The sequence below is a fragment of the Nesoenas mayeri genome, assembly GCF_963082525.1.
Source record: "Nesoenas mayeri genome assembly, chromosome: 19".
In the NCBI taxonomy this organism is placed as follows: Eukaryota; Metazoa; Chordata; class Aves; order Columbiformes; family Columbidae; genus Nesoenas; species Nesoenas mayeri.
The window spans coordinates 604,036-631,368 of NC_137568.1; the positions used below are offsets into that span (position 1 = coordinate 604,036).

Consider the following 27,333-nt stretch of genomic DNA (forward strand, 5'->3'; position numbering starts at 1 on the left):
GGGAAACCCAGTCATACAACACTGAACAGGGCAAATGCTTTGAAAAGAGAGCAAGGAGAATTCCCAGAATATAAAAAGGACCAGAAGAATTACAGCTTTGAAAGCCACTCTTCCCTACACCCTCTTAAACCTACATTGCTCTCATCTCCCCAGAAGAATATGTTCTGGGGATGGCAACTGGCAGCTCCTCAAACAAACCTGTTGCTTGGCTGTGGAACTGCCATGTTTTCTCATTTGAAAATCCCATAAGAATAGATCCTGATGTTTACCTTATCTGTATATATAACAAAATGCATCAAGTTTTGACTGTCAGAATACAAAACATTTTACATCAATACCCCTTCTCTCACCAGATCATGCAATGATTTATCCCCCCCAACATACTAGACCCAACAAAACCCCTGTTAACTCTGGGGAAGGTTCCAGATGTACATTAAACAATTTTTTGGGTAACTGGTTCAGACAGGAGGTTCTGCGAAGTCGTAGCTCAAAGCTATAGAGTCTGTCTACAAAAGAATTGCTGTATTTTAGCAAAGCAGCTTTTCTTAAGAGTAGGACTTCGTTCTGCTTGAGTCACACTATAGTCATTCATAAATCTGTAGAAGACAATAAAACAGAAAAGGAAGAATCCGTCTTCAGGTTTCCTACCAAAACTCAAAGGCAGTAGCATTGCAAGCACAGCAATTTTATCATGGAGTTTCCAAATAGAATGGATGCCCACCCTCTACACTTCCTTTGCTCCAATTACCTTTTACTATATTGATATTTTAAGTATTGCAAATGCCCAGATCTGCGTTTATCCCTCACAATTTGACTCGGAGTAAATGGAAGAGGCCAGCTGGAGCCATCCTGCACAGTGAACTGCCCAATTGGGAAGTCATTTTTTGAGATTAACACAAATAACAAATCTATGAAAACATCTCCACAGATGTATTACCTGCTATCAGATTTAATGTATCTCTTATCACTCTGACAGCAGCTACAGTTTTTGTCAAACACAGTAACCTTCATACAAACCTTGACTGTCTCACAATCCTGTCACCCTTTCGAAAAGCATCTTCCCTTTTGCATCCAGCCTTTATTTAGTTAAGAACTTGAAATAAGTGTGCCAAGATAAAAAGGTTAATTCTAGAAAAGCAGTGAAAAAGGATGTATGCAAATATTAACCTGTCTTCCTGACTCAGGTTAAAAAAACCTCAAAACTATGGGCTGCTACACATCAAGCATCAGAGAATTACACAGAGGGAAATGGTTCTTATTTGCAGGTACATCAAGGGTTGTCCTTACCAAAAGCCAAGCACAAGACTCTCGCAGATCATTCATTTTGACATAATCTTTCCTTTCATTTCTCCAGAGCAGGAATAGCCATTCAGCAGTGATAAAACACAAGGCTCATTCCTGCAGCAAGCATCACCAAAAAAGTTGCTGCATTTGTTGGGCTGGAGGAAGCAACATGGATAGTTCTCAAATGGGAGAAATTGTTGTCTTTCTAAACGGAGGTAGTGGTGCAGGGAGAATGGAAGGTTCTCATTTATTTTTAGACAATATTTAATACTCAGGTGCCATAGCCCATAAACCAAGAGAAGCCTGGTTCCATGGTCGAGAGCTTTGTTTGTTGTGAGTGTCAGGCTCAGAAGATCCGTGTATATTTGCCCTCTACTGTAGGTGAACAGGCTCAAATATCAGTCTATTCAAGGACATTCAAAAATCGAATTCCTGACAAATTTTGCAAAAGTGGGTCAGTGCCTGGAGGAAAGAGACCTTCCCATCAGCACAGATATTGCTGCTGCCAGAGCATTCACAGGACTCAGCCATAAATGCCCCATAGCATTAGAAAGTACACAGGTAGTCTGACAATCTGCCATTCTTCATTTCCAAGTGCTCAATAACTTTTTTTGTCTTTTTTTTTTCTTTTTTCTTTTTTTTTTCTTTTTTTCTTTTTTTTTTTTCTTTTTTTTTTTTTAAACCAAATCCTTCTGGACTGATAAGCACGGAAAGAGATCTGGTAACAGAGATGAAGTATGCCTTTATATTTTGTGTTTGTCTTTAAAATGTTGCCTAGTTACTCCCTAGACTATCATCAAACACTTAACACTACCAAGTGACTCGCAACAAACATCTCCAACAAGTGTAACAGGAAGACTGACAGGCACAAGTTTGTTTGTTGAGTACCTGCCTTACTGCGGACCAAAAATACCCTGACACACTTTGGCTCACCGGGAGATTTCTGCAATCACACTGTTTATCCTCCATTTCACCTCTGCCTTTGGTTGTGCAATAATCTTTGCCGTGTACAGCGCAGTCATTCACTAGTCAACGTATATTCTGTGTCTTCACAAAAAGACAAGGGCAGTTTACAGGAATACAGTCAGTATTTTGCCAATACTAACCCATTACATATTCAAGTGAGCTTTTGAGAAAGCGTATGATTTGCTACCAGCATAAAGCTGACATTTCAGGTTAGAACACCTAAATTTAATCAGCCAGTGCTGACTATTTAAGGAAGCTGAACCTAAACATGCCCAAAGCATCAATGTGATACATCCAGCAGTGCTAAAGAAGATGGACAATGTTGGGTTACTCCTTTTGGGCAGTTTATGGGGACTTAAAAGGGGGGAGACATCACAGCCATCTTCAAGAATGGCAAGTAGGATCATTGCACTGTCATTCTAAAAGCTGGAAGGGACTCTAGTGGGGAAAATGATCAATGACACCAGCACTCTTTCAGGGAAAACCTTTTCTCTTGATGTACCTTGAAACTGCATTTATCATCTTTTCTTGTCATCATCAGCTTGTTCATCTTTTGGTCAGTTTTTATAGCCAAGTCTTATTTATTGGAAACTGCTGAGCTACGATCTTGCAGAAATTCTCTTATTCCTAAAATGTATAATGTAAATTAGACCAAATTCAGGTGTACTCCAATCCTCATGGGTATCCAGTGATTTTAAGATTTAGAATAATAACATTTACCGGGTTTGCTTCATCAGTGCTGGTACTTTTTCCACACAACACTGCAACCCCAGTGCTGGCTCAGACACCATCCATGGAGGATGACACCAGAACTCACCATCCACTTCAAAGACAAATACATCAGTGCTGTTACCTCTTCAAATCAATTACTAGTTCCTTTGCCTGTTTACCTGGTATTTCTCACATAACATGCTACAAGACACTGACAACAAGCATCTACTACGTTTCCTCAGCAAGAAACACCAGTCTATCTGAACAAACTACCACAAACCCCTTCTGACAGATCAGAATTTCGCTCTTGCCTCTCTCATGTACTTTGGTTACTCCAAGACACCTCCAAGTCTTCAATGAAGGGCTGAGAAAGCACCTGTTCACCATGAGGTGGGGGCAGTGGTACAGACACTCTTTAGTTGCTCCAGTTGTTTGTGAACTTAAAATAAGAAAAGCTTAAAAAAAAAATAGTTCTATCCCTTAATCTAAAAGATGTGAGATTTGAGATAAATCACAACAGTCATACATCAATTTTGCTTGCTGACTGCCAAGTATGTTGAGTTTATTATCAACTGAAGCATAGCAGAGGTCAGTCACGGCTTCCTCTGCAACTTGTTTTTGGTGATCTGTAGCACGGAATACAAGTATTTCTTGCATGTCTACCAGACTTCATGACCACACTCATTATGCGCTTGCTCACCCCTCATAGCTCAAGCTGTGGCACAAGCGCTCGTGCACAGACGTGGCACAAGCAGTCAACCCAACCCAGTGACACCGAGCCCTGGAACAATATGCCAAGCTATGAATTGAGGCTATTTTAGAAGTCACGAGTTCAGTATTTGCAACATTAACTTGAAATTACACAAATTCCTAAAGAAGAAATTGTGACATTTGTTTTTGGAGTTGCTAGCCAGGGCTGAATCAGCATGAAGGGAGAAAACAAATAGCCGTCAGACCATGACCTACCCACTTAATGAAACTGTGGGTAGCTTCTCCATTACATACCAGATAGAACTGGAATTTTGGTTTTAGTTCTCATTAAGTTTGCAGAAGCTCAAGAATGGTTTATGTTTTCACCGGCAGTCTTTCACTACCTTTAATAACTATTATTAAGAGAAGCTTTGGTAAGTCTAACTTAGAAATTAAAACAGAGTTGCTACATTTGTGAGCAGAAGTTAATAGGTAACACATTCCTTCCCTAACAAATTCATTCAAACAGGTACAGATTTATAACAAGACTTGCAAACACCCCTAATCTCTCAAGTAATACCAAATGTATTCAGCATTTTCAGATGGGTGACTGCTGTAGTTTAGGAGATGACTAGAGGACCCAAGTCGGTCTTCAGTTTCAAGAAAGGCTGGAGAATGCTGCAGAGTCCCAAGGGCTGAGATGTACAAACAGCCGGTACACAAAGAGGGAAATGACTTTGACACACTGCACCCCTCAGCCAGTCGGGCCAGCTACAACTAACAAGACCGATTTACCCTCAAAGTCAAGGACTGGTTCTCACAAAAGCATTTAACGAAACTTAGCTGAAGGGCAGAAACAACCCATAAGGCAGCAGCTTCTTAAAACTGCTCCAGCTAGAGCTGCAAGGACTTGCTCGCTTACGCCTGTTGTTCCTCAAATGACAGCTGAGCAGTTCTCAGCCTTCCCGAGTTGTGCCTCCAAAGAGTTGTCCCAGTAGAAACAAGCAGCTCCCAAGTCTTCTGTGCAGCCCATCCCCATGCTTACTTTTCAGTTTTTATTTGCATGCTGCTTAGAAGTAACCAAGAATCAGTAGCAGTTGCAAGGCACAGGCTGGAAGAGGTTTATTTAGACTGCGGAGTATTCAGCATCGCAGCAGTTTCTGTTTTCCATCAACCCTGTTAAAGTCGCTCTGTTTCCCACCTAGTACAATTTTGTCTAGACAAAGACTATATTGTCAGCTGAAACCAGCATTCAAGGAGGTCCTTCAACTGTAGTATCTGCCAATTAAACTCACTCATTTAACTTTTGCTCTTCTTCCCAAACAAATAAGCAAGCACAAAGCACTTAACAAAACTGGCTGTGAAACAGCTCTCACTCTGAAGGACTCTTCCTTAGTTGTTTCATCAAGCTTGGAAATAGAGCGAGTGCGATAACAGCCTATAGCCAGGCTTTCTAACCTCAGCCCACCACAGTCAGTGGTTTGGTTTTTGTTCTCAATCACACATATGATAGGACACAGACCATCCGCCTGTAAGGTCAGCCACACTACAAACACTGGGTTTTTTTAACACACCGCCTAGCAATAGCTAGGCTAAAAAGTTATAGCACTTTTCTGACAAATATTTTCTAAAACCCAAAGCTTTTTGATGAGTATGTTTATCTGAACGTATTTTGAGTCCTAGATTTGATGTATAGACCTCTGCTCTTCAGCAGTGAAATCAATTACTTTTTCCAAACACTGAAAAGCATAAGAAGTTCTAAAACACTTTCCAAGGAGAATGCGTAAAAGCCACTGTTACATGCTCGTGAGACATTTCAGGACTTACATACCAAAGTGTTGAGGCCACCCTGTGAGTGTGGCAAGATACTGCACAATTAACTTCATATGTTGTGCAATGTCCAAGATAAACATTTGTCTACAATCAAGATTTGGGGGGTTGGGAGCAAGGAATGAATATCTCAAGTTAACTAGGACGGCTCAAACATTAAAATCCTTTCCTCAAAAGACTCAAGTAAATGCTACTTTCTTATATTTTAAATACAGATTTCCCTTATGTTTGATTCCTAACAGTTTTTAAAGAAATTCAAAAATTCAGAAGACAAACAGCACACTTTCCCTACCCTCTTGTGCCTAAATCACCACTAAGTTCTCAAACTCTATTTCAACCAATAATTTGAAATTGCACAATATATATCCATCCAGCTTTTAAAGAAAAACCACAGGTATATTCAGATTTCCTATCCTTTGGAAGAAAGACATTGACCTTCATTTTTATAAGGTCAAAAGAGCTTTTACTCATATGTACTTGTACACATACACAAGCGTTTTCTTCTCCTCTTTGCCATTTTTCTGAACATGAGCATCATATATTCCTTATGCTATTTACAGGAAGGAAATCTCAAAATCCCCTTCTCTGTCTCCCAAGCGCATAGACTCAGCAAAAACATTTGTTCCTGGTAGTACAAAACACTAACACTCATCTGATAGTTTCGCTGTATCTGCTGATGATTAAAACAACCCTTCCCTACCAGAAACAGGCATCAACAATCATTGTTTACAAAACTGTTTTGGTTGGTGTGTTGTATTTGGTTTTTTGTTTTGTTTTGTTTTTAAACGTAGCTTAATGCTGTTTCTCTCTAAAAATCTGGTGTATATTACCCTAAGTATAGGCAATATCTCCATATGGAGGGCAGGAGGGGAACAGGAAGAATGTCTCTCCACCAACTATTAATACAACTTCGCTCCACCCACTTCCAGCACCTCACCAGCCCCTTTCTTCGAGTCTTAATCTTCAATAAGAGATGGGAAAATCAAGGATACAAGAAAGAGTAAGTTAATAACTGCATAAATTTTTGAGGCAATAAGTACCATGAATGCACTCCTGTACTAAAGGCAATGTTTCCCTGTGGTTTTGTGGAGAAAAACTTAACCTCTTTTTTTAAATCTATTTCATTTGAGATGCTGAATGTAACCATGAACAACTCCTCCCCTGAAAAGAGATACAGTTATATTCTACCAGTTGCCTTTCTGGGCCAGTTTAACACTTCAGTGTCATAAGAAATAAAACTTAGAGAAACTACCCCAATAAAGACTAATGATTTCTGTACAGTCATAGTAAACTAACAGCTGTGCTGTAGTTCTAATAGTCCCATGGGCCTCTCCAGAGTCCTGTGAGGCACCCACGGACCAAACCTGCCCGTCCCACACAGACTCTCAACATTTAATCCACCTGCACTTTTATATGCAGGGAGCAAAGTAAACTCACTGATAGAGCAAGACAGACCACACACAATCCGGATCATTATTAGCAGGTAGAGATGATTCCCCACAACACTATTCCAATAGCCAGTGAATTCTCCTGCAATTTTCTGATCCATCACCCTCATACTTTAAGTTCATGAATTCCTCAAATTGCTTTTTTGGACAAGCATAGGCTTCCAGTAGCCATTATATCCTGAGGCACAGACTGCCACAGTTTAGCTATGCTGTTAAAAAAACTGCTTCTTTTTGTTGTTTTGAACATGTCACTTGTGAATTCCAAGTAATGAACCTTTGTTCTTGAACAGGAAAGGATGGGGTGGGAGCAGAGGATCATTGTTCCCTCTCCCTCTGCCACTTCAGCTTTAGATTTGTTATATCTGACCTGAATTATTATTTCCATGCTGAATACAGTTTTGATAATTTCAGTTGTTCTTTGAATGTTTTCCTGTCATATTTCCCCTTCACCCAAAGCAGAGAAAGGCCAGATCTTCTCACAGAATTGTATATAAAACATATTGTAAGGCAAAAGTATTTCCTGGTTTGTTACTTTTTCCAGTTACTCTCCACATTTTCTACCTGATTTACAACCATTGCTCAACACTGCATTTGGATTTCCACACATCTGTTTCGTGCCCTGCAACTCCTACTCAAGCAGTAACAGCTCCAAAATTACTGAAGTTTGCCATTGCAGACGTGTTGTCCTGGGGAGAACAATCTCACACACTGTTTTATCCTCACACCAGGCTCCCATTTTTGCTACCCTGGGTAACAATATAAGCTAAGCATCTCCTTGCCACCTCTTCTGTTTTCCAGACAAGAGGTGTATATAGGAGAAGCACGAACACAAGCATGAGTTCCATGGGGTTTTCAGCAGTAGCCCTGCCAAAGAGTAAAAGCAGAAAACAATGGACAAGATGGGTCACTCTGTAACCAGCTCTTTATGTATAGTAAGGCCCTTCTTCATATTGCAGTTATTTCAGAGCCTCTGGTTAGAATCATTACATCACTTTTGGAAAGTCATACCAGACAGCTCTCCCTTACCCATATAGACTCAGATCAACACATCTGCAAGGCACAACCTTTCTTTCAAAAAGCCACGTGAAGTCTTTCTATGCAATGATATGTGTATGTATGTTCCTGCGAAGGCTAGTTTTGTACTTTGGAACGGTACCTACCAACATATTTATCATTGATCATGGGCATACTGTTCTTCATATTTCCGTATCTGAAAAGGAATCTCAAAAGACGACACCCAGCAGCCATTATAACATCTGGGTGCTCTGTTACCAAGTGTTTTGTGCCTAATGTTCACATACAGCACGGTTATTCAGCTATTCCAGCTCTGAGCTTAAGAATTTGTTTCTTGCAGTTTGCTACCACCATTTTTCTATTTACCATCCCCTCAGTTTGAGGGTGATTCCCTCATGTTTCATTCCCCACCTGAGAACTTCCCCAAGCAACTTCATAGCAGGCACACATAGGAAGAGGTAGTCACACTTTTTTTTTTCCTGCTTTTTCCACCTATACATCATCCAATAGCTTTACCATCACTCTGAAAAAAACCTAGAATAAAAAGAATTTTAACATCCTGGAGTATTGAGAAAGCCATGAGCTTTTCTTCACTTTGCTTTATCAAACAGCGTACTAGAGGTGCACAACCCTTTGCAACTCTGAACCCCTGAGAAAGGTACACAAAGTAGGACCTAAGCAGCCAAAGACCTGAAAGCATAGAGTGTGGACAAGTGGAAGGATGAGAGATGATATTGTAATTCCTAGTTAGGAACCTAGACATACATACTGAGATATACGTTGACAACCATGCTGGTGACACGAGTCTTGGGTTATTGAAGACAAAGAGCAGAACACCACCAGCCCCCATCACTTCTCTTCACTTGCTAAGTGCTAAAAATGGCTCCGACTTCTTGCTGCTTCCTTGCCAGAATATAGCAAGGAAATTTAAGTCAAGTGGGAGAAAAGAGGAGCTACTGCAATTCCTATCAGTACTAGTTACAGCCAACATCAACTCCTAGTTCAGCACCCCTGAGGAATGCAGAACGACCAACAAAAATCAGTTGCGTGCAAACCGCGCAACACTCGACAGTGCTGTTCCAGGGCAGTGGGCTCTCAGGTTAGAATACATTGAAGCTTTTGTTGCACAAGCAATAATGGCTTGATGTATGTTGTCTGAAGGCCGAAGCCAAGCAGACGTGGGTTATCCATTTCACAACTACTTAGAAATAAACGGAGTTTGAATTAAATTACAGCTTCAGAGTAGAAGCACGTGTTGGCTGAGTAATATGCACTAAATGATTCATCTCATGAATGATTTCATAAGTTGGATGCACTTAGACTTGAATTCCTGTCTGTAGGCTAGCACAGGCACAATTCAATGTGAGGCCAGCTTGCACAGCAAGTTTTAAAATTAAAACCATCACTAATTGGTCAGAATATCAATTAGAGCATGGAAAGGGCTAATCTGCTGCAACATTTCAGAAGTGGGAGAAAACAGGTGAGGCACCAAAGAAACTAAGAATTCTCTATGTAACATCATTCCTGTCTCATTTTTAAATACGATAAAGTTAATTTTTTTTTTTTCTGACTTCAAGAAGTAAGGCAACCACTTCAAGGAACATGTCTAAGTAACTGAGGCTTAAGAAAAAAAGTTGTTTATTGTAAATATCATTACGTACAATTAAGTTTGTAACCCTGAAGTTGATCACCATTAAAGAGCAGGGATCCAAACACATTCTTACACAGAGGAACACAAGGCTTAGGAACTGTTCTCACAAGCACTAACACACTAAAACTTTTCCAACAGTAACAAAGAAGTTGAAGACAGACACAGTAGAAATCTAGTTCCAGAACCTAAGTTCAGCTGAGTTTGTTCAGTGAGGCGTTGCTACTGAGGCCAGTCAGAGATGGTTTAACAAGGTGCAATAATTTAAATTGTGAAAATAATTTCCCAGTCACTGAAGCACACAGATTTAACACCAAGAGACAGATGGGAAGAGTAAGACTGAGGAGAAGAAATATCGCACAATAGGCTGAGCTGACAGAAGACTTTCTCATTTTACTTCAAATGCAAAAATAATGAGGTGGATGACTGTTTCAGCTTGATGGATTTCAGTGTTTTCTACTTCATTTCTTGCTTCAAGAACCTCTTTCCCTCCAATCAGCCATTAAGACCACTGTATATCACCTTCCTATTGGTATACAAACCAATTTTGATGTTAATATTATTGTCACCTCAGTATTTATATTCCACAGCAGCCTAACCAGACAAAGTGAAAACAGAAATCACAGTGTATCAATGAAGAGACCTATAAATCCTTCAAATTGCATTCACCCAGCAGCTACTTCTGCTTACACTGGCCATCCTGAACTTTGTAACTTGCTAAAAAGCTTGAGGGATCTTTTGATAAGTCAAGATGTAATGAAAATATCAATAACATTAATTGCACATAAAACAGGTTCTATATGCTCTTCACAGAGACTGTTAGTCATCACTCACAGGCTTTTTAGTCTCAGAAAAACTTCTTCCTCTTCCATTTTAAGATTTAACAGAGCTTTAAACAAAAAAAGTTGTCATCTTCTAGTTTTGATTATTTTCTTCCATATCTTTAGGAAAACAAACAAAAAAAAACCCAACAACAACCTAAAACCACCACACCCCCAAAGGAAGGACTCGAGATTAACTAAAAATCTAGATCAATACAATGTTTTTAAATAGACAAGTATTGCATCTGTAGGCAGTATCGGCTCCTCCAACAACAAGCCTTCCCTTCATGTATTACACTGTTTCCGATAAACCTTCTCTGCAACAGGATTAAAGGCAGTCCTAAAATATCAGCACTAATTCAGTGCTCATCAAGACATCCTCAGAGAAACAGGATAAAAAGGAGAGACTAAGTATAATTATACAAGAGTAATATTAGTAGGCAAGCTGGTCTTCGGCAACAAAAAGCAAAGTAGTTCTCCTTAATATTTCCTCCAAAGCACTTTTAAGAGTCAATGAATAAAGAGGCATAATAGTGTTGCACTTCCTCTGGAAACACAGTGGAGAACAGGGAGGGAGGAGGGAGAAGTGAAAGCCAAGCATGGTAAAAGCACTAGAGAATAAAATATGTTAGCCCTGCTTTCATGCAATCAAATCTCCCTGGCTTGTAAAAATAGTCATAGATGAACTATTAGACTTAGTTTTATTAAAGACAATCCTAGTCCCTGTCAAAACATTTTCTGCTTACTGCCTATAACTTCTAGCAGTACAGAAGAACACTAGCAAGTCTTGCAAATTGTATTACCAAAGAGAATTAAGGTCACTGTTGTCACAGGGATTAGGACACCAGTTCCTTATGACCATGTCAAGTGTCCAGTAGCTGTGAAAATCTCAGCCTGGCGTTCTTTGCAAAGCACACCCACACCAGCCCTGCACATTTATGCATTTGATTTCTGTCCAGGGCTAAAGAATTTCAGTGTGCCCAGAAGCCCCATGGTTACATGTACTTACTGCTTCAACATAACATTAGGAAAACGAAGAGAAAACACAGGAGAAATCCACTAAACCACCTGTGAAGTAACACCCTACTACCACACTACTTTGAAAAATAATTACCAGGGGAGAGAGAGGGGAAATCCAGTATGTAAAGCTGAATTGCATGTTATTATCTTCTGAGGTCAAGGCACGGGGTAATGAGGCTTTTCCTGAAGAGAAATCATGACTGTCATAACCAGAATGCACCCAAAGACTTCCTTGTTTTTAATAAGGCTGCATTCACACTCAGCGTGTACTACAAGTCTTGCAGAAAAGACAACACTGAGGAAACCAAGCAACCACTGAGGTTTGCTTTTCTTTGTGAAACCTGCCTCAAATCCGCAGTGCACACAGCTGCCCCACCAGTGAACCGGCCATCTGCAAGACTGCCACTGAAACCAGCTCTGCACATCCCACTTTCTTGGGACAGCTTATGCTAATTCCAGCAATGTTTAGGACAAGGAATAATTATTGAGATGCACATGCGTAATTTGTTTCTGCCAGCCACAAAACCTTTGGTTTGCATAACCCAAACCAGAAATCTGTATTTCTTTGTTTAAGCACAAATATTAAACATACAAAACTTCAGATTAGCAGAAACTTGAAGTCGATCTCTAATCATTCATACTCTGAATCAAAGGTGTGAAAGCATTAAGATACTGAGTAACACTTCACACAACTGAGCCAGATTACCAGCACAGAGAATTGTGTTTTAAGCAATTGGGTTGCTCAGAGTCACAGCTCAAGTCCAGGTATCCTGTTAATCAGTATAAACACATCTCACCAACACTCTGAAAATTAGTAGTTTGTGATTAGCTACAAAGAAAGTAAACATGATCATACTGAACAAAATACTACTGAACAGGCAAGGAAAATACAGTCAACCATTTTCCTTGACCTAAATTAGCAGCTAAAATATTTCTAGACTGGTATTGTCATATTATCCAAAGGAACTGCTTCCCTATTGTTTCAATTTCAGATTTGAATCCTAATAATTAAACTTTAGATGCCAAATACTGGATACACAGGAGTCACTCATATCAACAGAAACCTCTGAAGATGTTGTAATAGCAATAGTGTGACTTACAATAATACTGGAAAACCTGATCCCACCTACCCTGCTCACCACCATCCCAGCTCTGCCTCAGAAAGCAGCTATGGGCACAAACATGGAAACAAACTGCTCAACAGTTTTATAACTCTGTATGAGTAACTTACCAACAAAAGCATCTTGGTTAAGGCAGAGACCTCTGACTTAATCCAAAGCACTGGAATTAACAACAGCTAGTTCCTGGTTAGAGGCCTGTTTCTACCAGTCAAAAGTTTGATACACGTTTTCTGTTTCATTACTTAAAGACTGAAAGTCTATCATAGTTAGGAGATAAAGGACATTTTGTGCATTATGTTAAATACTTGGCTGGCAGGGAAAAGGTAGCTCTAGGCAGAAGGTAGCTGACCTTGTGTTTCAACTGATAATCAGGAAATAAATTGAATATTGTAATAATAGACAATTATTATTCGATGCTATAATGACGAGAAAACCTTAGTTGTTATAATTGCAACTTTTATGTATACGAAGACTTAAATTCAGTTCCCTGAAATGGTCCTGTCTGCATCAGGTCCCATCTAGAGGGAGCAGCACGAGCAGCATCACTACCAGACCCCTCCGCTTACCCGCCCCTTGAGACAAATTCTCATTAGTCCTTCTAAATAAAAAAGGAGTAGCTCCATATTGGTGAAGGGCATTAGATTTAATTAACCTTCAAGAAGTTATTCCCTAATAAGTGGATGCTGTTGCATAGTTTTCATCTATGCTTATTTCAATCTGCAGCATTGTTCTTTCAAATGAAAATAATTCAGACTATCTAAAACAAAACGAAAGCAAGCACAGAGGTTGGACATTAAATATAAACCTCCATATATGAGTATGGAAAGAAAACAAGACAGTAACCAAACATATCCATCCTGTGAAATTGCTTCTTCATTTCATCTTCCAAAACCAGTAAAATTTGTACACGTATCAAGATCTCCAGAGATATAAATCAATACTAGCATGGTACGTGAACAAATATAGAGGACTTGAAGTGCGATAACTACTGACATTAACTTACTTTATTAGAGGACATTTGTTTAAAGAACTTTTGAAAAGTTCTTGAGAGAATTTCAAAAGATATTGTGTTTTTCGAGGGGGAAGCCCTTCTCCACAAACTACACGAGACTGCTAGGAATAAACTCCTTAGAGTAATCTTTAAGTTTACTCTATTCTTCCACATATATTTGTTAATAGGGGTCATCTGATCTGAGCTGTTAGAGGCTATTGTTCTGACCAAGAGGACATTGTTTTCGTTTTGGTTTTTTTTCCCCCCACAAAATATATGAAGTCAGATTCACAGTTTTCATATTTGTCCAGCATAGCCTTAAAGCCAAAATTCAAAGCATGTGCCCACCATAAACTTACTCTCTATTCTCCTATAGACATGACCTATACCAGTTTGGAGAAAAAAAAATAATACTCAAAGTTAAGCATTCCCTGACCTCTTTGTGAACTCAAACATACTATTGTTCCATTGTCACTTCAGATTATTTGTCAGCTGCCAAAACACCAACATCTTTATAGCATTAGAGAGACAAGTCATTAACATACTTCAGCTTCTCCTTTTCCATCACACTTTTTCATTCTTACTTCATTCCAAGACAGTACACTAACATTTTTTACATAAATGTCTTTTTTTAAGAAAAAAGTACAGGGTTCTATTCTGGAAATTTAAGGTTCTGTATAAGAAAGCCTTTTCCCCCTCCCCCTTTAAATATTAGAAAAATATTCCAATTGTGTAAGAAATTACTATATAGCTGAATAATGATGCTCCTTTGTGTTACATACATTACAAAGAATTGCCAACAACTGTCAAGTAACATGTAACTAATTCTTACCTTGTAGCATGCACCTATATGCAGATTCAGATATTGCATAAATGTGCGGTGGCATTTCATGGCGCTTCTTCCCTCTGTACATCTCAATAATGTTCTCTGAATAAATCGGGAGGTTCTTGTAAGGATTTATAACTACGCAGAACAGCCCTGAATAGGTCTTAAAAAAAAAAAAACCAAAACAAAACAACAACAAAAATGTTTCTGTTAGTAAACAGTATTGAAATAGAGCCACAAAGAGCAGATTTTTGTCCCACAGGTTCTATAATATTAATCTTAGAATAAAATTTCCTTTTTGTTGAGCAACTCAAAGTATACACCATATTCAAAGTGTTGGTTTCTAGTTCTCTTAAAAGGCTCTTTGGTCACTGGTATGAAAAGCAATTTAAAGATGAACTTAACATGTTAACAAGTCACCTGAGTCCAGCACAAAAAACAGCTTATCAGTCATTAACTCAAAATTCACATGGCCTGCTGGCAAATGCACAGCTCCTCCCCAGCTTAATGTTCCTACCACTGTCCCTCTTTCCAGCGTTGCTGCCCTTAGAAACACAGAATGACAGAACAGTTCGGAGTGAAGGGACCTTCCCAGCTCCCCCAATGCCCCCCCTCCCATGAGCAGGGACATCTTCACCAGCTCAGGGTGCTCAGAGCCCATCCAGCCTGGCCTGGGATGTCTCCAGGGATGGTTCATCCACCACCTCTCTGGCCAACCTAGGACAGGCTCTCACCACCCTCAGGGGCAACAATTCCTTCCTCCTGTCCAGCCTCAAATCTCCTCTTTTAGTTTAAAACCATCACCCCTTGTCCTGTCACAACAGGCCCTGCTCAAAAGTCTGTCGCCGTCTTTCTTATCGGCCCCTTTTAAGTCCAGAAAGGCTGCACTAAGGTCTCTCTGGAACTTCTCTTCTCCAGCTGAACACCCCAACTCTCTCAGCCTGCCCTCCCAGCAGAGCTGTTCCAGCCTTGGATCATTTCTGGGGCTCCTCTGGCCCCTCTCCAGCAGGTCTATGTGTGTCCTGTGCTGAGGACCCAGAGCTGGACCAGCACTGCAGGAGGGCTCACTAACCTAGCTGGATACTACTGAAGATAAATTTCAAAAATAACTGGTTGGTAATAGAATCAGTTCCCTGACCAAACTCTTTCATGGCTACTAGTATTACTGTTAGGGAAAGGGAAGGCAGGACAGTGGCTTTAGTAGGGTGTTTCAGCTGACCAAGGAGCTCATTAACTGATAAACACAGGATCTACGTTCCTAGCCAGTTGTCCTCCCGGTTTTGCTCAATTGAGGTCACCCACATTCAGCTACAATTACCACAAGTGACACGAAGGCATCGGGAACTACCACAAGCCCAATTTCCTTGTTAGTCTTCGAATAAGGATAACTAGAAGAAAGGCACACGTTCCCCAAGCCCATTGTGTGATGACCAGCTCAAAGTCACTGACCAGCACCCACGCTTGTTCCTCCACTATGGCCAAGTCTAATGAAAAAAACCAACTTGTTTATTGCTGACTGCAGAGGAGATCTGGTCCCAAGCTAAAGAATTCACACCACCAATGTCCACTTTCAGATCAACACACCCTCTGACCAGTACAATGGCATGAACATTTGCCCAAGCCAGCAGACCTCTTCCTCCAGGATGACTCTGGACTCTCATCCAGCAGAACCTCCGAGCCCTGCTCTATTTTTCACCCACTCAGCTTCAGCCACTTAACTTGACAGGCTGCTGTTCTGTATCTCACTGTGGACAGGAACTCCTAAACCAGTGACTGATAGTTAAGCTGTCAGGGTATTGCTGTATACAGTAGTTACAGAGTCACCCTCTTTCAAGAGCATCACCTTTATTTCTCTGCAAATTCATCTAAAACTTTTACCAGTTGTCTTGGTCCTTTCAGGCTCAAAGTTTTTGTTTGTTTTCACCCCAGTAATACCACCCTTCCCTAGACACAAATAAACTGATCTGGTAAGTAAAAAAATAAATCTTCAGAGCTACTTCTAGGATGAAAACAGCTATTTGAAGATTACCCTTCCCTTCTCCCCCATTGCTTTGGCATCTTTTGTTTATTTCCCCAACATAGATGGAGTAAATATCATTACTATTTAGCAACATAAAGAATTAATAATTTATGAAAACAAACTTAATAACCCTTCAGACTTCTGCTGATGATACTTAACCTGGAAGCCTTTCTAGACTGTCTTCTGATGCAGTGATCAGATGGATCAGTGAACCTGGAATGATCAGAATAAGCCAAGTCCAGCTAGATGCGGACATAACTCAGTCAATCTAGAGGACGACCAGCAAATGTCCTGAGCAAATGAAAAGGGCTAATTTAAGAGGCTCTACATTGAACAGGGCCACATTGGAAGTTATGAAGCACAAAATTCTGCCATTTCACCAGTGCTGGGGTTCTTTTATTTGAAACTAGATCTAAAGGATAGGCTTTTATCCCTGACCATTAAGTCTGCGTAGTGACAGTTCTTCACATGCAGCACCTTGAACTCCAGCATCTTCATTTCCTGCATAACAGTCACTCAGTTCACCCTCCCACCATTTCCCTGCAGAATTTAAAAATCACACTGTCTTCAAAATATCCCCAGACTCGTACAGCCTTCATTTATTCAAAGGAAGATGGAGCCAAGTCCTTCCACGAAGCTCCCCGATTTCCTGATCACCATCTATCGCAGAAAGCAACATTTAACACAGGAATATATTGGTGGGTTGTTTTCATGGATGGTAGGCGTATAATAAAACCATCTCTTCTGTGTTTGAGCCAAATTTAATTGCGATGGAAGTAAATGATACAAAAATTTTTATACAGCTATTTTATAACTACAGGTCTCACAGTACAAATATATCATTATATATAAGACAGCAGACTGGAGGTGTGGGCTTTCTCACATGCAAACCAAAGACACAAAAAGTAGTCTGAGATTGTTTTACACACCTTGAAAAGCTTCTTGGTGACCAGTCACAAAAAGAATTAAAGGGAATACTTGTACACCTGCCTTACAAATGGACACCCTACTTAATGAATATTACAGTGCAACTGTTAGAGATGCCCAAAGCTTTCAGACACACCAAAGGGGCAGAGTGATGCCTTGTGCCTCCTCTGTTCTGCTGGAACTGTCAGATCTCAGATATTTTTAGGAACACGCACAGAAGAACTACAGTAACTACACATCTGGATGCAGAACCAGACTTCATTAATTTTTCAGCTGACAGAGATAGATATGTACATTAAGAACTTAAGGGCAGGAAAATATACTTATTCACCTCAATATCATCAGATCAGCTGCAAATAAGCTTGAAACACACACAGTTCTGCTTTCCTGAGGAACAGGATACAGACAATATCAACCAACAGCAATAAAGCATGTTGGAACGCATGCTCTCTAGGCAAGGCTCCAGAGACAAATAAAACAGTAAAGCAGTGGTCTGACAGAGGTTTGTTATACAAACTCTCCTCCAGGACACTAATTGTGGAGTTTGAATGTTTCCAGATGCTTACAAGCCTTCATTCAGTAGTATATCATTTAGTAATTTGGATTTGGATAAGCTATGCCAGACTGCAGAGTTCAGGTTCCTGATGCTGGCCTACTTGAGAACTACATTATATTCATAGCAGTAAGCAACCTGAGAAAGAAGTATATGTAAGTGAAGTACTAGCAAATAAAGAGTGTGTTATTTCCAGGTGAAAGCACACGGGAATCTAAGGCACTAAATTTGGAGTCTGGGCTCCAGAGCAAGAAAGGTTTTCATGACCTGTCTTCCCTCAAAACTATATCAAACCTTCACTGTGCATACACATATGATGGTATCAGTGTCAAAAGCCTTGTACAACTCCTCAGATTAATAGCTCAGCTTTACAGTTCTTGTATCGAGTAATATGCTGTCATTACTGTTGGGTTGAATCCTCCTGCTGCAATATCAAAAGGCATCTTTAAAGCATCACTTGAGTGCATCAGCAAGATGCAGGTAAATGTCTGGAATTTGTAACCATCAGTTTACATCACCTGAGTACCCAGGTTCAACATTTCCCTCTAGTTCTTTGAATATAGAAAGTGACAGACTTACTCTATTACTACATAAATAATTAAGTTGAAGTAAACATCTAAATATCTCCTATTTTTACCTGAAATATAGAAACACTGAATCATTTTGGTTGGAAGAGATCCTCATGATCATAGAATCCAACCAGAACCTAACTCCAGCACTAAAGTAGACCAGTAGTTTCTAGCCTAGAAAGCAATATCCATTTTAAGTACTATCCCGTATACTAATGTGGTAGAGCACATTCTCCAAATTGATAAACTGCATCATTATCATATTTTTATTTTCCAGTTTCACTTCCTAAGGTTATGGACCCACCTTACACACTCCAAGACCTATTAGGTCCTCCAAGCTTGGCACAGTTTTCTCTTGTACTACCTTTTACCTCTAAATAAGGCAGTTATCCAATCCTAAACTCAAATCTTACAGAAGGGCATGGAGCTTATCAGCCTCAGCAGGGAGAAAAGCAGTGACCTGGCACGGAACATTTCTCCACTTTGTGCAGCAGCTCATCCCCAGCCACCACCCATAGTTGCCCCAAGGACACCCCTGAGCAGGGTACACTCAAGACTGGAACCCAGAAATTATCCCAGATATCTCTGTCCAGCCTAATCTGCTAGACAAAAAACCCCAAAACATTAAGTCCTGTTGGCACCCATGACTCCAACTTTATGGCTGCCAACAAGGGTCAGGAACCTGCTGGGAACCTGTCTCTGCCCAACGTTGGGGGACAAAAGCCACTGACTCAGGGCAAGTGAAGAGTAACATTTGTGCATGAGAATGAGAAAGGAAATGAGCACAACACATATACAAGCTATTAAAGAAAAAGCACAGCCCAAACATTAGAAGACATGGCTATAAATGTTCTCTACAGCTAGCACTGAAGAGAAGAGGTTCACCAGTACTGTATTTTCACATCTATAGCCTTCAGATTATATGTTTAAAGAAAGTAAACCCACCATGAGATGAGCAGTGCAGGTCCCAGCCCTGCTCAGTTCGCTCACCCCCTCCCAGCGAGGGCCAGGCCAGGCTTGGTGTCCCCACGCCCAGCCAGCCCAACCGCTCCAGTCGCAGCAACACCCGAGAGAGAAAACATGATCTCTGCTTGCACCAGGGCCAGAAAAGTATTAATATCCCTTCATGAGGCTCCTGTAGTGCTGCATGTTGCAGTTGAACGGCTCCGCAGACAGCTTGCAATGGGCTGCCCTGGACTCCTGTGTGGGCACACAGCTCAAGGGGTGGCTTGCACAAGGGTGCGTTCCATCGAGTGCTTGTGCAGGAATCCTTAATTCAAAGTATTGCACCTTTTTACACTGCTAAGCTACCATTTTTTTATAGAGACAGAATATTTGACAAGAATATGCATTTTTGGATACCTCTGCTTGCCTGAGAGTGAAGAGGGCATTGGTTGGCTTCCCTTAAATCCCTCAGACATTTCTAACAAAGTAAAACCCTACACAGAACTCTCAACTTGATCACATTTATGAGTCTTCCAAAAATCAATCTAAAAAACAAGGCTATACAATTTGAAATCCTTGGATTTCTTCTGCCATATATTAAGCACTAGATCCAATGACTGGTTTGGGCTAAGATTAAACTAAGGAACAAACTGCATTTCTTAAGAGTTCTTTTAATACCATACTCAATAACGTGAAACATTCCCAAGTGGACCAGCAGGAAAATTAAAGCAATTAGAACACAGAAGCTTATATAATAACACAGATCGTTCTAGGTTATGCTCGGGCCTCAGAGGAGGCAGCAGCTCAAGAGCAGAACCAGCTTATAGACAACGCCTCAAGTGCAGTTTTCTAAGAGTTTCCACCAACAGCAGACTCTGAAATGGGGGACTACGGATTTCCTCATTTTCCCTCTTCTGCCCCAACAAAACAGAACGTACATAAAAAATGTGAAAGTAGCAAAGGGCTACAGACCAATTATAGAAATAATACTTGTAATTACAAAAAAAATATCTGCTAAAGTATTTTTAATTGCACAAGAGTGAGCGTGCTTTTTTCTTTACTAGCAAAAAGAAAACCCAGCAGGGATATACAGAGAGAGCAATAATCTGCAGCAAGGTTCCGGGAGCTCTCAGCCTTACATAAACAGTTTTCAAACCTTTTGAAAAAGTCCTTCCTGTAAAAAAAGGTGGAGGAATGGGCAGGAAAGATAATGCATTGTTGATTGGAGTCGGGAGGACTTTGAAGTCCAGTCTAACCTCTTCCTCAGGAGTGTTTCACCATTCCTTTGTCCTTTCTCAAGGAACAGCAAAGCAAGTCATCTCTAACTTGACCTCACCTACAACTTCCACACCTCTTACACAATGTGTCCTCCCCTGGAACTTTCTGGCTGAGCAGAGTTCAGGTCATGGGCTCCCCAACAGCACCAGGGGAACATCTCTCATACAGTCACAACAACGCAAGAAGCCATCTAGATACTGATGTGGGTTAATAGAATTCAAGCATTTGAGAAATTCTATTAATTTTAATCCTTTTGACTGAGGCTGGGAAGCAGTTAACTAGAAATTGCAGTGATTTATGGGGGTATCAGTAAGCTACATATAATCAACTGTGGGCAATAGATTTCCCCCAGGAAAGCTGCGACTAGAACAGATGTGACAACAGTAACATTTTTTAAAATAGATTTTTATAAAGCACATTGGATTTTTAATATCTTTGTTTTTACTGCAGTTTAGTTACACTCTATGTTTAAGAGAGCAATTCCTTCATCCCAGCTTACTGCATCATACTCAGATGTTACATTTTTCTGGAAAATCACTAAGGTGTGTCAAACTTATGCAGGATCCATACTATTAGTGTTCGCTAGTTGCACTTGGAGAAACTCATTTTGGTTAAACAAAATGTTTCTGTTAACAAGATGAGCATAAGGTTATGTTTTGACATTCGTTAGTAGATTATGCAGGGATGTATAAACATTTAAAATACACTTTAAAAGGGAACTAGAAGGGTCTTCCTTGCCATCAAAAGAGGTGCTGACACAAAAGCAGAGCTTTAAATTGCTGAAAGACGTGTCACCTAGCCCCAACTTCAAAATATTAACTGTCATTAGTGTACTCATTCCAATTCCAACCAGTGTCCACAACTCAAAAAAAAAAGTTGCTTTCCATTTAAGTAGGAATGAGGCATTTACATTCCTGATCTACACAAGTAGCTGCATTTTAATTAACTGAAATGCTTTTAATAGACTTAAAAATTCAAAATGCTAAGAAAGTCATATCCAGAATACTACCTAACAAACATGGAAACGCTATTTAGAGTGATCAGGAACACCCTGACCACTCTGTTTTTTGCAGTTCTATAAGTAGCATAGCATATATATCAAAATTTACTTTCAGAGTTAAAAAAAGCAAAAACAAAAACAAAAAAAAAAAAGAATCACCTTGCTCTGAAGTGAAAGACAAGGACTTTCCACTGCACACTAACTAGCCAGCAACCCCGGGTCTCTCTCTTCCAAGTGGACAGAAAACAAAATAGTAAGAAACTAAATATTAAAAAACAAACCAAACCAGTTCTTTCCTTCAGATCAACCATACGAGTCAAATTCGGTAGTGAACTTTGAGCCTAATATTGGACATAACTGACATGCTTACATATAAGCTTTCTGAATAGATACTGAAGCTAATACATTATTGACGTTGAAGTGCAGAGAGCTCAAGATGGAAAAAATACCTCTTCCTACACAAAAAATTCTGCAGATTTCAGTCCTGATTTGTAGCTCTCCATCAAAGCTCCTAAGTATAGTGGTGGGAAGACAAATGCTGTGCTTGACTCTATTTTCAGACTAAATCCGACTCCTTGCTTATCACCTCCCCTGCCACTCCTGTCCCTCCCCACCAAAACCAAAGAGCCATTTCAAGTGTCCCACTTTCTCCAGGGCTCCAGCTGAAGGGGACAGCAACAGTCACTTCTTCAGCTGGGCTTCACACACCACCAGCAACAGCACACCCAAACCTCTGAGCACGAGCAAAGCTGCTCCTGAACCTCTCTGGCTTACAGCACAGTCGGTTAAAAATCAAAGTCAGTGATTTCCTATGTTCAAATGCCATATTGGGCTAGGAAGACCTTGGAAGCTCATTCATGAGAAACCTCACGAAGCAGCAACAAGGAGAATTAGTGGAGCAGTAATCTTGTTCATCATGGCTTGTCACAAAGTATTAAGGCAGCAGTAGTCTTGAGAACTTCACGCATTTAAGGCTGATGGACCCTTACCATCCACTTTTTTCTAGCGTATGGCTCCATTTCATTGTCTAATTAAAAGATTATTTCAGCCCTCCCAAAAAAATCAAATTTTGTTCACATGACTTCAGCAGAACCCAAAATCTAGGGCTGATATCTAAAAGCCTTCACAGAGGCATTTTTTCATGCAGGTCTTGTAAAAATAAAGATGTTTCCTCACTGAAGCTACAGACTTTGGTGACCCAAAACCTCGGACAACTTGCCTCCTTTCTTAACACTCCCAGAAAGATACCTGGAACTCAGCTCATCATGGTATAAGGATATTCAAGAACCACCACAAAACTAGTCTGAGCAATATCATGTTTATTCCAAGTCCTCAAAGGACCTCTCAAGCCTTCAGTTATTCCTGCCGGGTACCTGTACAATGAACTACCTCCAGTTTCTGATCTACAGCCATTATGGATATTACTAATTACACACTACAGCTAGTGTTAAAGCTGGTCACTCTAAAGCAGTGCAGGCAGAAGTGTAATTTTTTTATATGAAGCCAAAGAACTGATAGTTCATAAGCATTTAAGGTAACCAAGACCCATGAGAAGTTCCAACTACAGCAAAACATGAGACAGCAATTCAGAGTATTGAATGACACACCCCTGCCACAAGAAATGCTGCTATCCCTAGAAAAGCAAAAAATTTGGAAAAATTCAGCTATGAAACACAGGGATGAGTGAAAACTCCTACCAAAGGTAGAAGTAATGAAAAAAAAATACTGCGGGCAGCTGCACCTCCACAGAACCAATATGTGATGAAAACCAAGCCTCAAATGTGAACAGAGATAATATCAGGGATGCTGAGATTCTGCAGGATCATGCTTAGTCACTGATGGGCTATGGAGAAAAGTCCAAGTGCAAGAAGTCATAATGATATTCACCTGTTCTCAGGGGTGAATGTATATCATAGACTTCAAGAGAATTTGCTTCTCCAGGAAATAACTTTAACATATCCTTCACTTACACTCATAATAAACCCTGTGGCAACAGTGACGTCAGAAGCAGAACAGATGATGTTAAAAGTGGAGCAAGAAATATCCAAAGTTATTTCATTGTAAAAACAAAACTGAGATCACTGTAGTTCCCACTCAAAATATTCTTCCCAGTAGTTCCTACACAAGTCCTGCTACCTTTCATCTTCTGTGCTGTCATGAGCAGACCAGAAATAAAACCAGGACCAAGCACAGACATCATACTCTTACAAGCCACCAGTCTTCCACATTCTCCATTTGTGTTCACCTCCCACAGCACAGTAATAATGTAACTTGGAGGCCAAGATCACACCACTTGGCAGACATTAGGAATGCTAGAAACTCCTTGCCATCCATACTTAGATGTTACATGAAACTCTTCTTGATGAAATGAGCACCAGTGCTGAGGTCAAGCCCACTGGTGCTAGCTGGCTTTAGTCAACCTGCCCTGTTCCTCCAGTACTGTCATCTTGAAGAGGCATATTACAGACTGATGAATGGACCCACCCAACAAATCCCTCAGCTTGTTTTCTTTCTAGGGATTGAAAAGAAACATGTAACTACTTCAGCTGACAGACTCTCATCTTCTGCTTCCTAGAAAGGCAACACTGCATGCTGCTGATTGGGAGTCAAAGGAAACAAAAAGATATCACAGAAACACAGAATAGTTTCAGTCAGAGGGACCCTCCCAGCTCCCCCAGTGCCCCCCTGCCATGAGCAGGGACATCTTCACCAGCTCAGGGTGCTCAGAGCCCCGTCCAGCCTGGCCTGGGATGTCTCCAGGGATGGTTCATCCACCACCTCTCTGGCCAACCCGGGCCAGGCTCTCACCACCCTCAGGGGCAACAATTTCTTCCTCACACCCAGCCTGAATCTCCCTCCTTTAGTTTAAACACCATCTCCATCTTGACTACTTGAGACCAACACCAAAATATAAGATTTCAGTTTGATTATGAGAGTACAATCTGAAAAATCAAAACACAGCTTTAGCCGATCCCTGCCATGGCCAAACTACCAAGATTCACATCTTCAGCTCAGTCAACTTCGGCTCCTTTCTCTCCATCAAGCGAACATCAGCCGGTTTCACAGGCAATGGCAGCTGCTCTGGGCCGTGCAGCTGGCAGCAGCCATGACAAAGTCACAGGCAAGGCGCACAGGGATCCCTGAGAGAACCACACAAAAATCCCCACCAGCTCAAGTTGTGGATGAAGTTTCTCTCTGTGGCCTACTGACCTTTGCCAGCATTCAGTCGCTGCTCTAATAGTACTCACAACTGCCTCTCTCCCCCCACCCCCCCGCCCCCAAAAAATAAGCTGAGTTTCAATTTCAAAGAAGAATTCATTATTACAGCTGCACAGAAACATAATTCTTGGTAACAGCAGCATCCTCCAGCAATGTTCCTGTACCTCAGACCTCCATCTAAGGCCAGCAAATCCATTAGCTTCTTGATCCCAACCAACTTCTTTCAGCTAGGAGGTGGGAGATCATTAGTAATATACTGATGTACTAATCCTCCTATGTGACAGCAGTATCTCAATGACAAGGAACCAGATTTTGGAGTCTGCCTCAACAGCTAAAGAATAAGCAGAAAGCACCTTTTTGGGAAGTGGAGCAGGGCTGGGGGAGGAAAAAAAAAAAAAGGTAGGTGACCTACAGGATATCACTTAAACTCCACATATATGACAAGCCACCCTTTCAAAGGCACGTTTTTAAATTTGTAAGTCGTCCAAAGTAACACGGTACTGGATCATCTGCATATATAGAAGAGTGATGGGTTCCTTGGACTAGAACTTGCTTTGACATTTAAGGCCTTCAGCTTTGAACCTTCATCATGAAATACAGTTATGATTGTTATAATGAATTTCATAACAACTGGCATTATGATTGCTACATATACTGGATACTTTTGACCTATCAATTTGTTTACTTTTAATTTTCAATCCAGTCCTTACTAATGATCCAATTAGTTTACTTATAAGCTTGCAAGAAGTATTTCAGAAGTTTTTTTTCCCTGAGCTCTGCTGTATGGGTCTCTGTGGAAGGGTAAAAACCAAAAACACACAGAGAAAACTGACAAAGAAGCACAAATACAAAGAGTATTTGAAGTTGCGTATCATTTTTACTAAGTCCAAATACTACAAAGGGCCAAGCAAAAAAGGTACCTCATTAATACCTAAATGGTGGGGAAAAATGAATCAACTAACTAGCAGAACTCAATAAAACGGATTTAAGCCTTAGAAGAAGTATTTATTAAAATGCGCCAACCGTTTAAGCAGATGTTACAGTTTCTTTTAAGATCTAAAGTCTGCTTGTAGCTCTGAATGATACTCTGACTCAACAAGTCACTATGCAAGGAGTTTGCCAAGAGACAAGGAGCTGCTCTGAACTCTGCAGCACACACTCATTTCACGTTTAGGGAGGAACGGGGTCAAAAGCAGCATCAATGGCTCAGTGATTCCTAACTCTCTAGAAAGATGGTGATAAGCCAGATGTTCCAATTAGTGCCTCAAAAACACTGGAAAAAAAAAAAGAAAGCTTTATCTTATTGTTTTATTTTAAGCACTTGAACACATTCTTTCCTGGCCCACTAAGTTGAATTAGATTCCAAAAAGACATTTTGCATTCCTAGCACTTTCTCCAACTTCAGCATAGCACGGCCTCTTATTATCATTTGTAATACGCAGCAAGTTAAAACATGATATATGCTTATTCATACAAGCAATTAAAACAATAGTAATTCAGCAAAGTTAGGTTTCGTAATCTCTCATCAGCTCAAACAAGTCATTTGATACTATTCACTGTATCAGTTAAGCATGTCTGAGGCAAGCGCTCTAACAAGCAGCATGAGCTAAGCACCCAGAGTTGCTATTTAGCATTCTATTTTTGAAAGATACTTCCAGAATTATTTCCATAGGATAAATTTTTATTATTTGTTTTATGACAGAGTTTTTGACCTGTACAGAGCACAGAAAAAGACCCTGGACTAACCTAAATGCTAGGGATGCAAAGCATTCAGGCTATCAAAATCAGAGACAAGACCTGCTCCCTCCATTTTAAATAGGTAAGTGAATGGTAATCAGTCAAGTTCAGCTGAATCAGCACCGGTAATGAATCTAATGATTAGTACTTACATAGATGAGCCCAGAGTAATACCGATCCTTTAAATTATGCAATACAGAGGCTTCATTTAAACAGGTTAATTCTGCCATGTCTTCCACTTTAGAGAACTTGGGAGGATTCATCTTCTGAATATCATCTTTATTGACTAGCGCTTTCTTTCCATTCTCTGCCAGTTCAACCAACACTTCATCTCCTTTTTCCTCTTTGATGCTGGCTGCCTCAAAACCATGGCGCTCCGAAGGAATCCACACCAACTTCTTAGCAGTCCAATCAGCCTGGGTGGCAGGGTTGTAGATCACAGCCCTGTCCACAAAGAGGTACCTCTCTGGATCTTCCTGCCCAGATCTCTGTGCCATTGTGGGAAGTGAAGCTGTCCACGATCAGTTACTCTGAAAAGCAAAAAAGCAAAACCACATTACATATCATATTCTTATTAAAGAAAAGAATGGAGCTATGCTGCATCAGTTCAATAATCTATCAATAATACCTGTATCTTGTCTTGATGAAGAAGCACCATTAATTTCTTCCATAGCCTAAATAAATCACTATACAAGTGAGAGCCCCTATTCACATA

The 27,333-nt window shown here is 40.3% G+C and overlaps 1 protein-coding gene across 4 annotated transcripts in view; it reads right to left on the reverse strand.

Annotated features, from left to right (window-relative positions):
- Positions 1 to 27,115, reverse strand: part of MYH10 (myosin heavy chain 10) — a gene marked incomplete at both ends in the record, with an annotated part of 98,215 nt that extends 71,100 nt beyond the window's left edge. For all 4 annotated transcript variants that reach the window (XM_080356574.1, XM_080356575.1, XM_080356573.1 and 1 more), the window contains 2 exons: positions 14,377 to 14,533; positions 26,771 to 27,115. In XM_080356574.1, coding sequence (XP_080212700.1) covers positions 14,377 to 14,533; positions 26,771 to 27,115 — 502 coding nt within the window. The remainder of the gene's footprint in view (positions 1 to 14,376; positions 14,534 to 26,770) is intronic.
- Between the last annotated feature and the right edge of the window lie 218 nt (positions 27,116 to 27,333).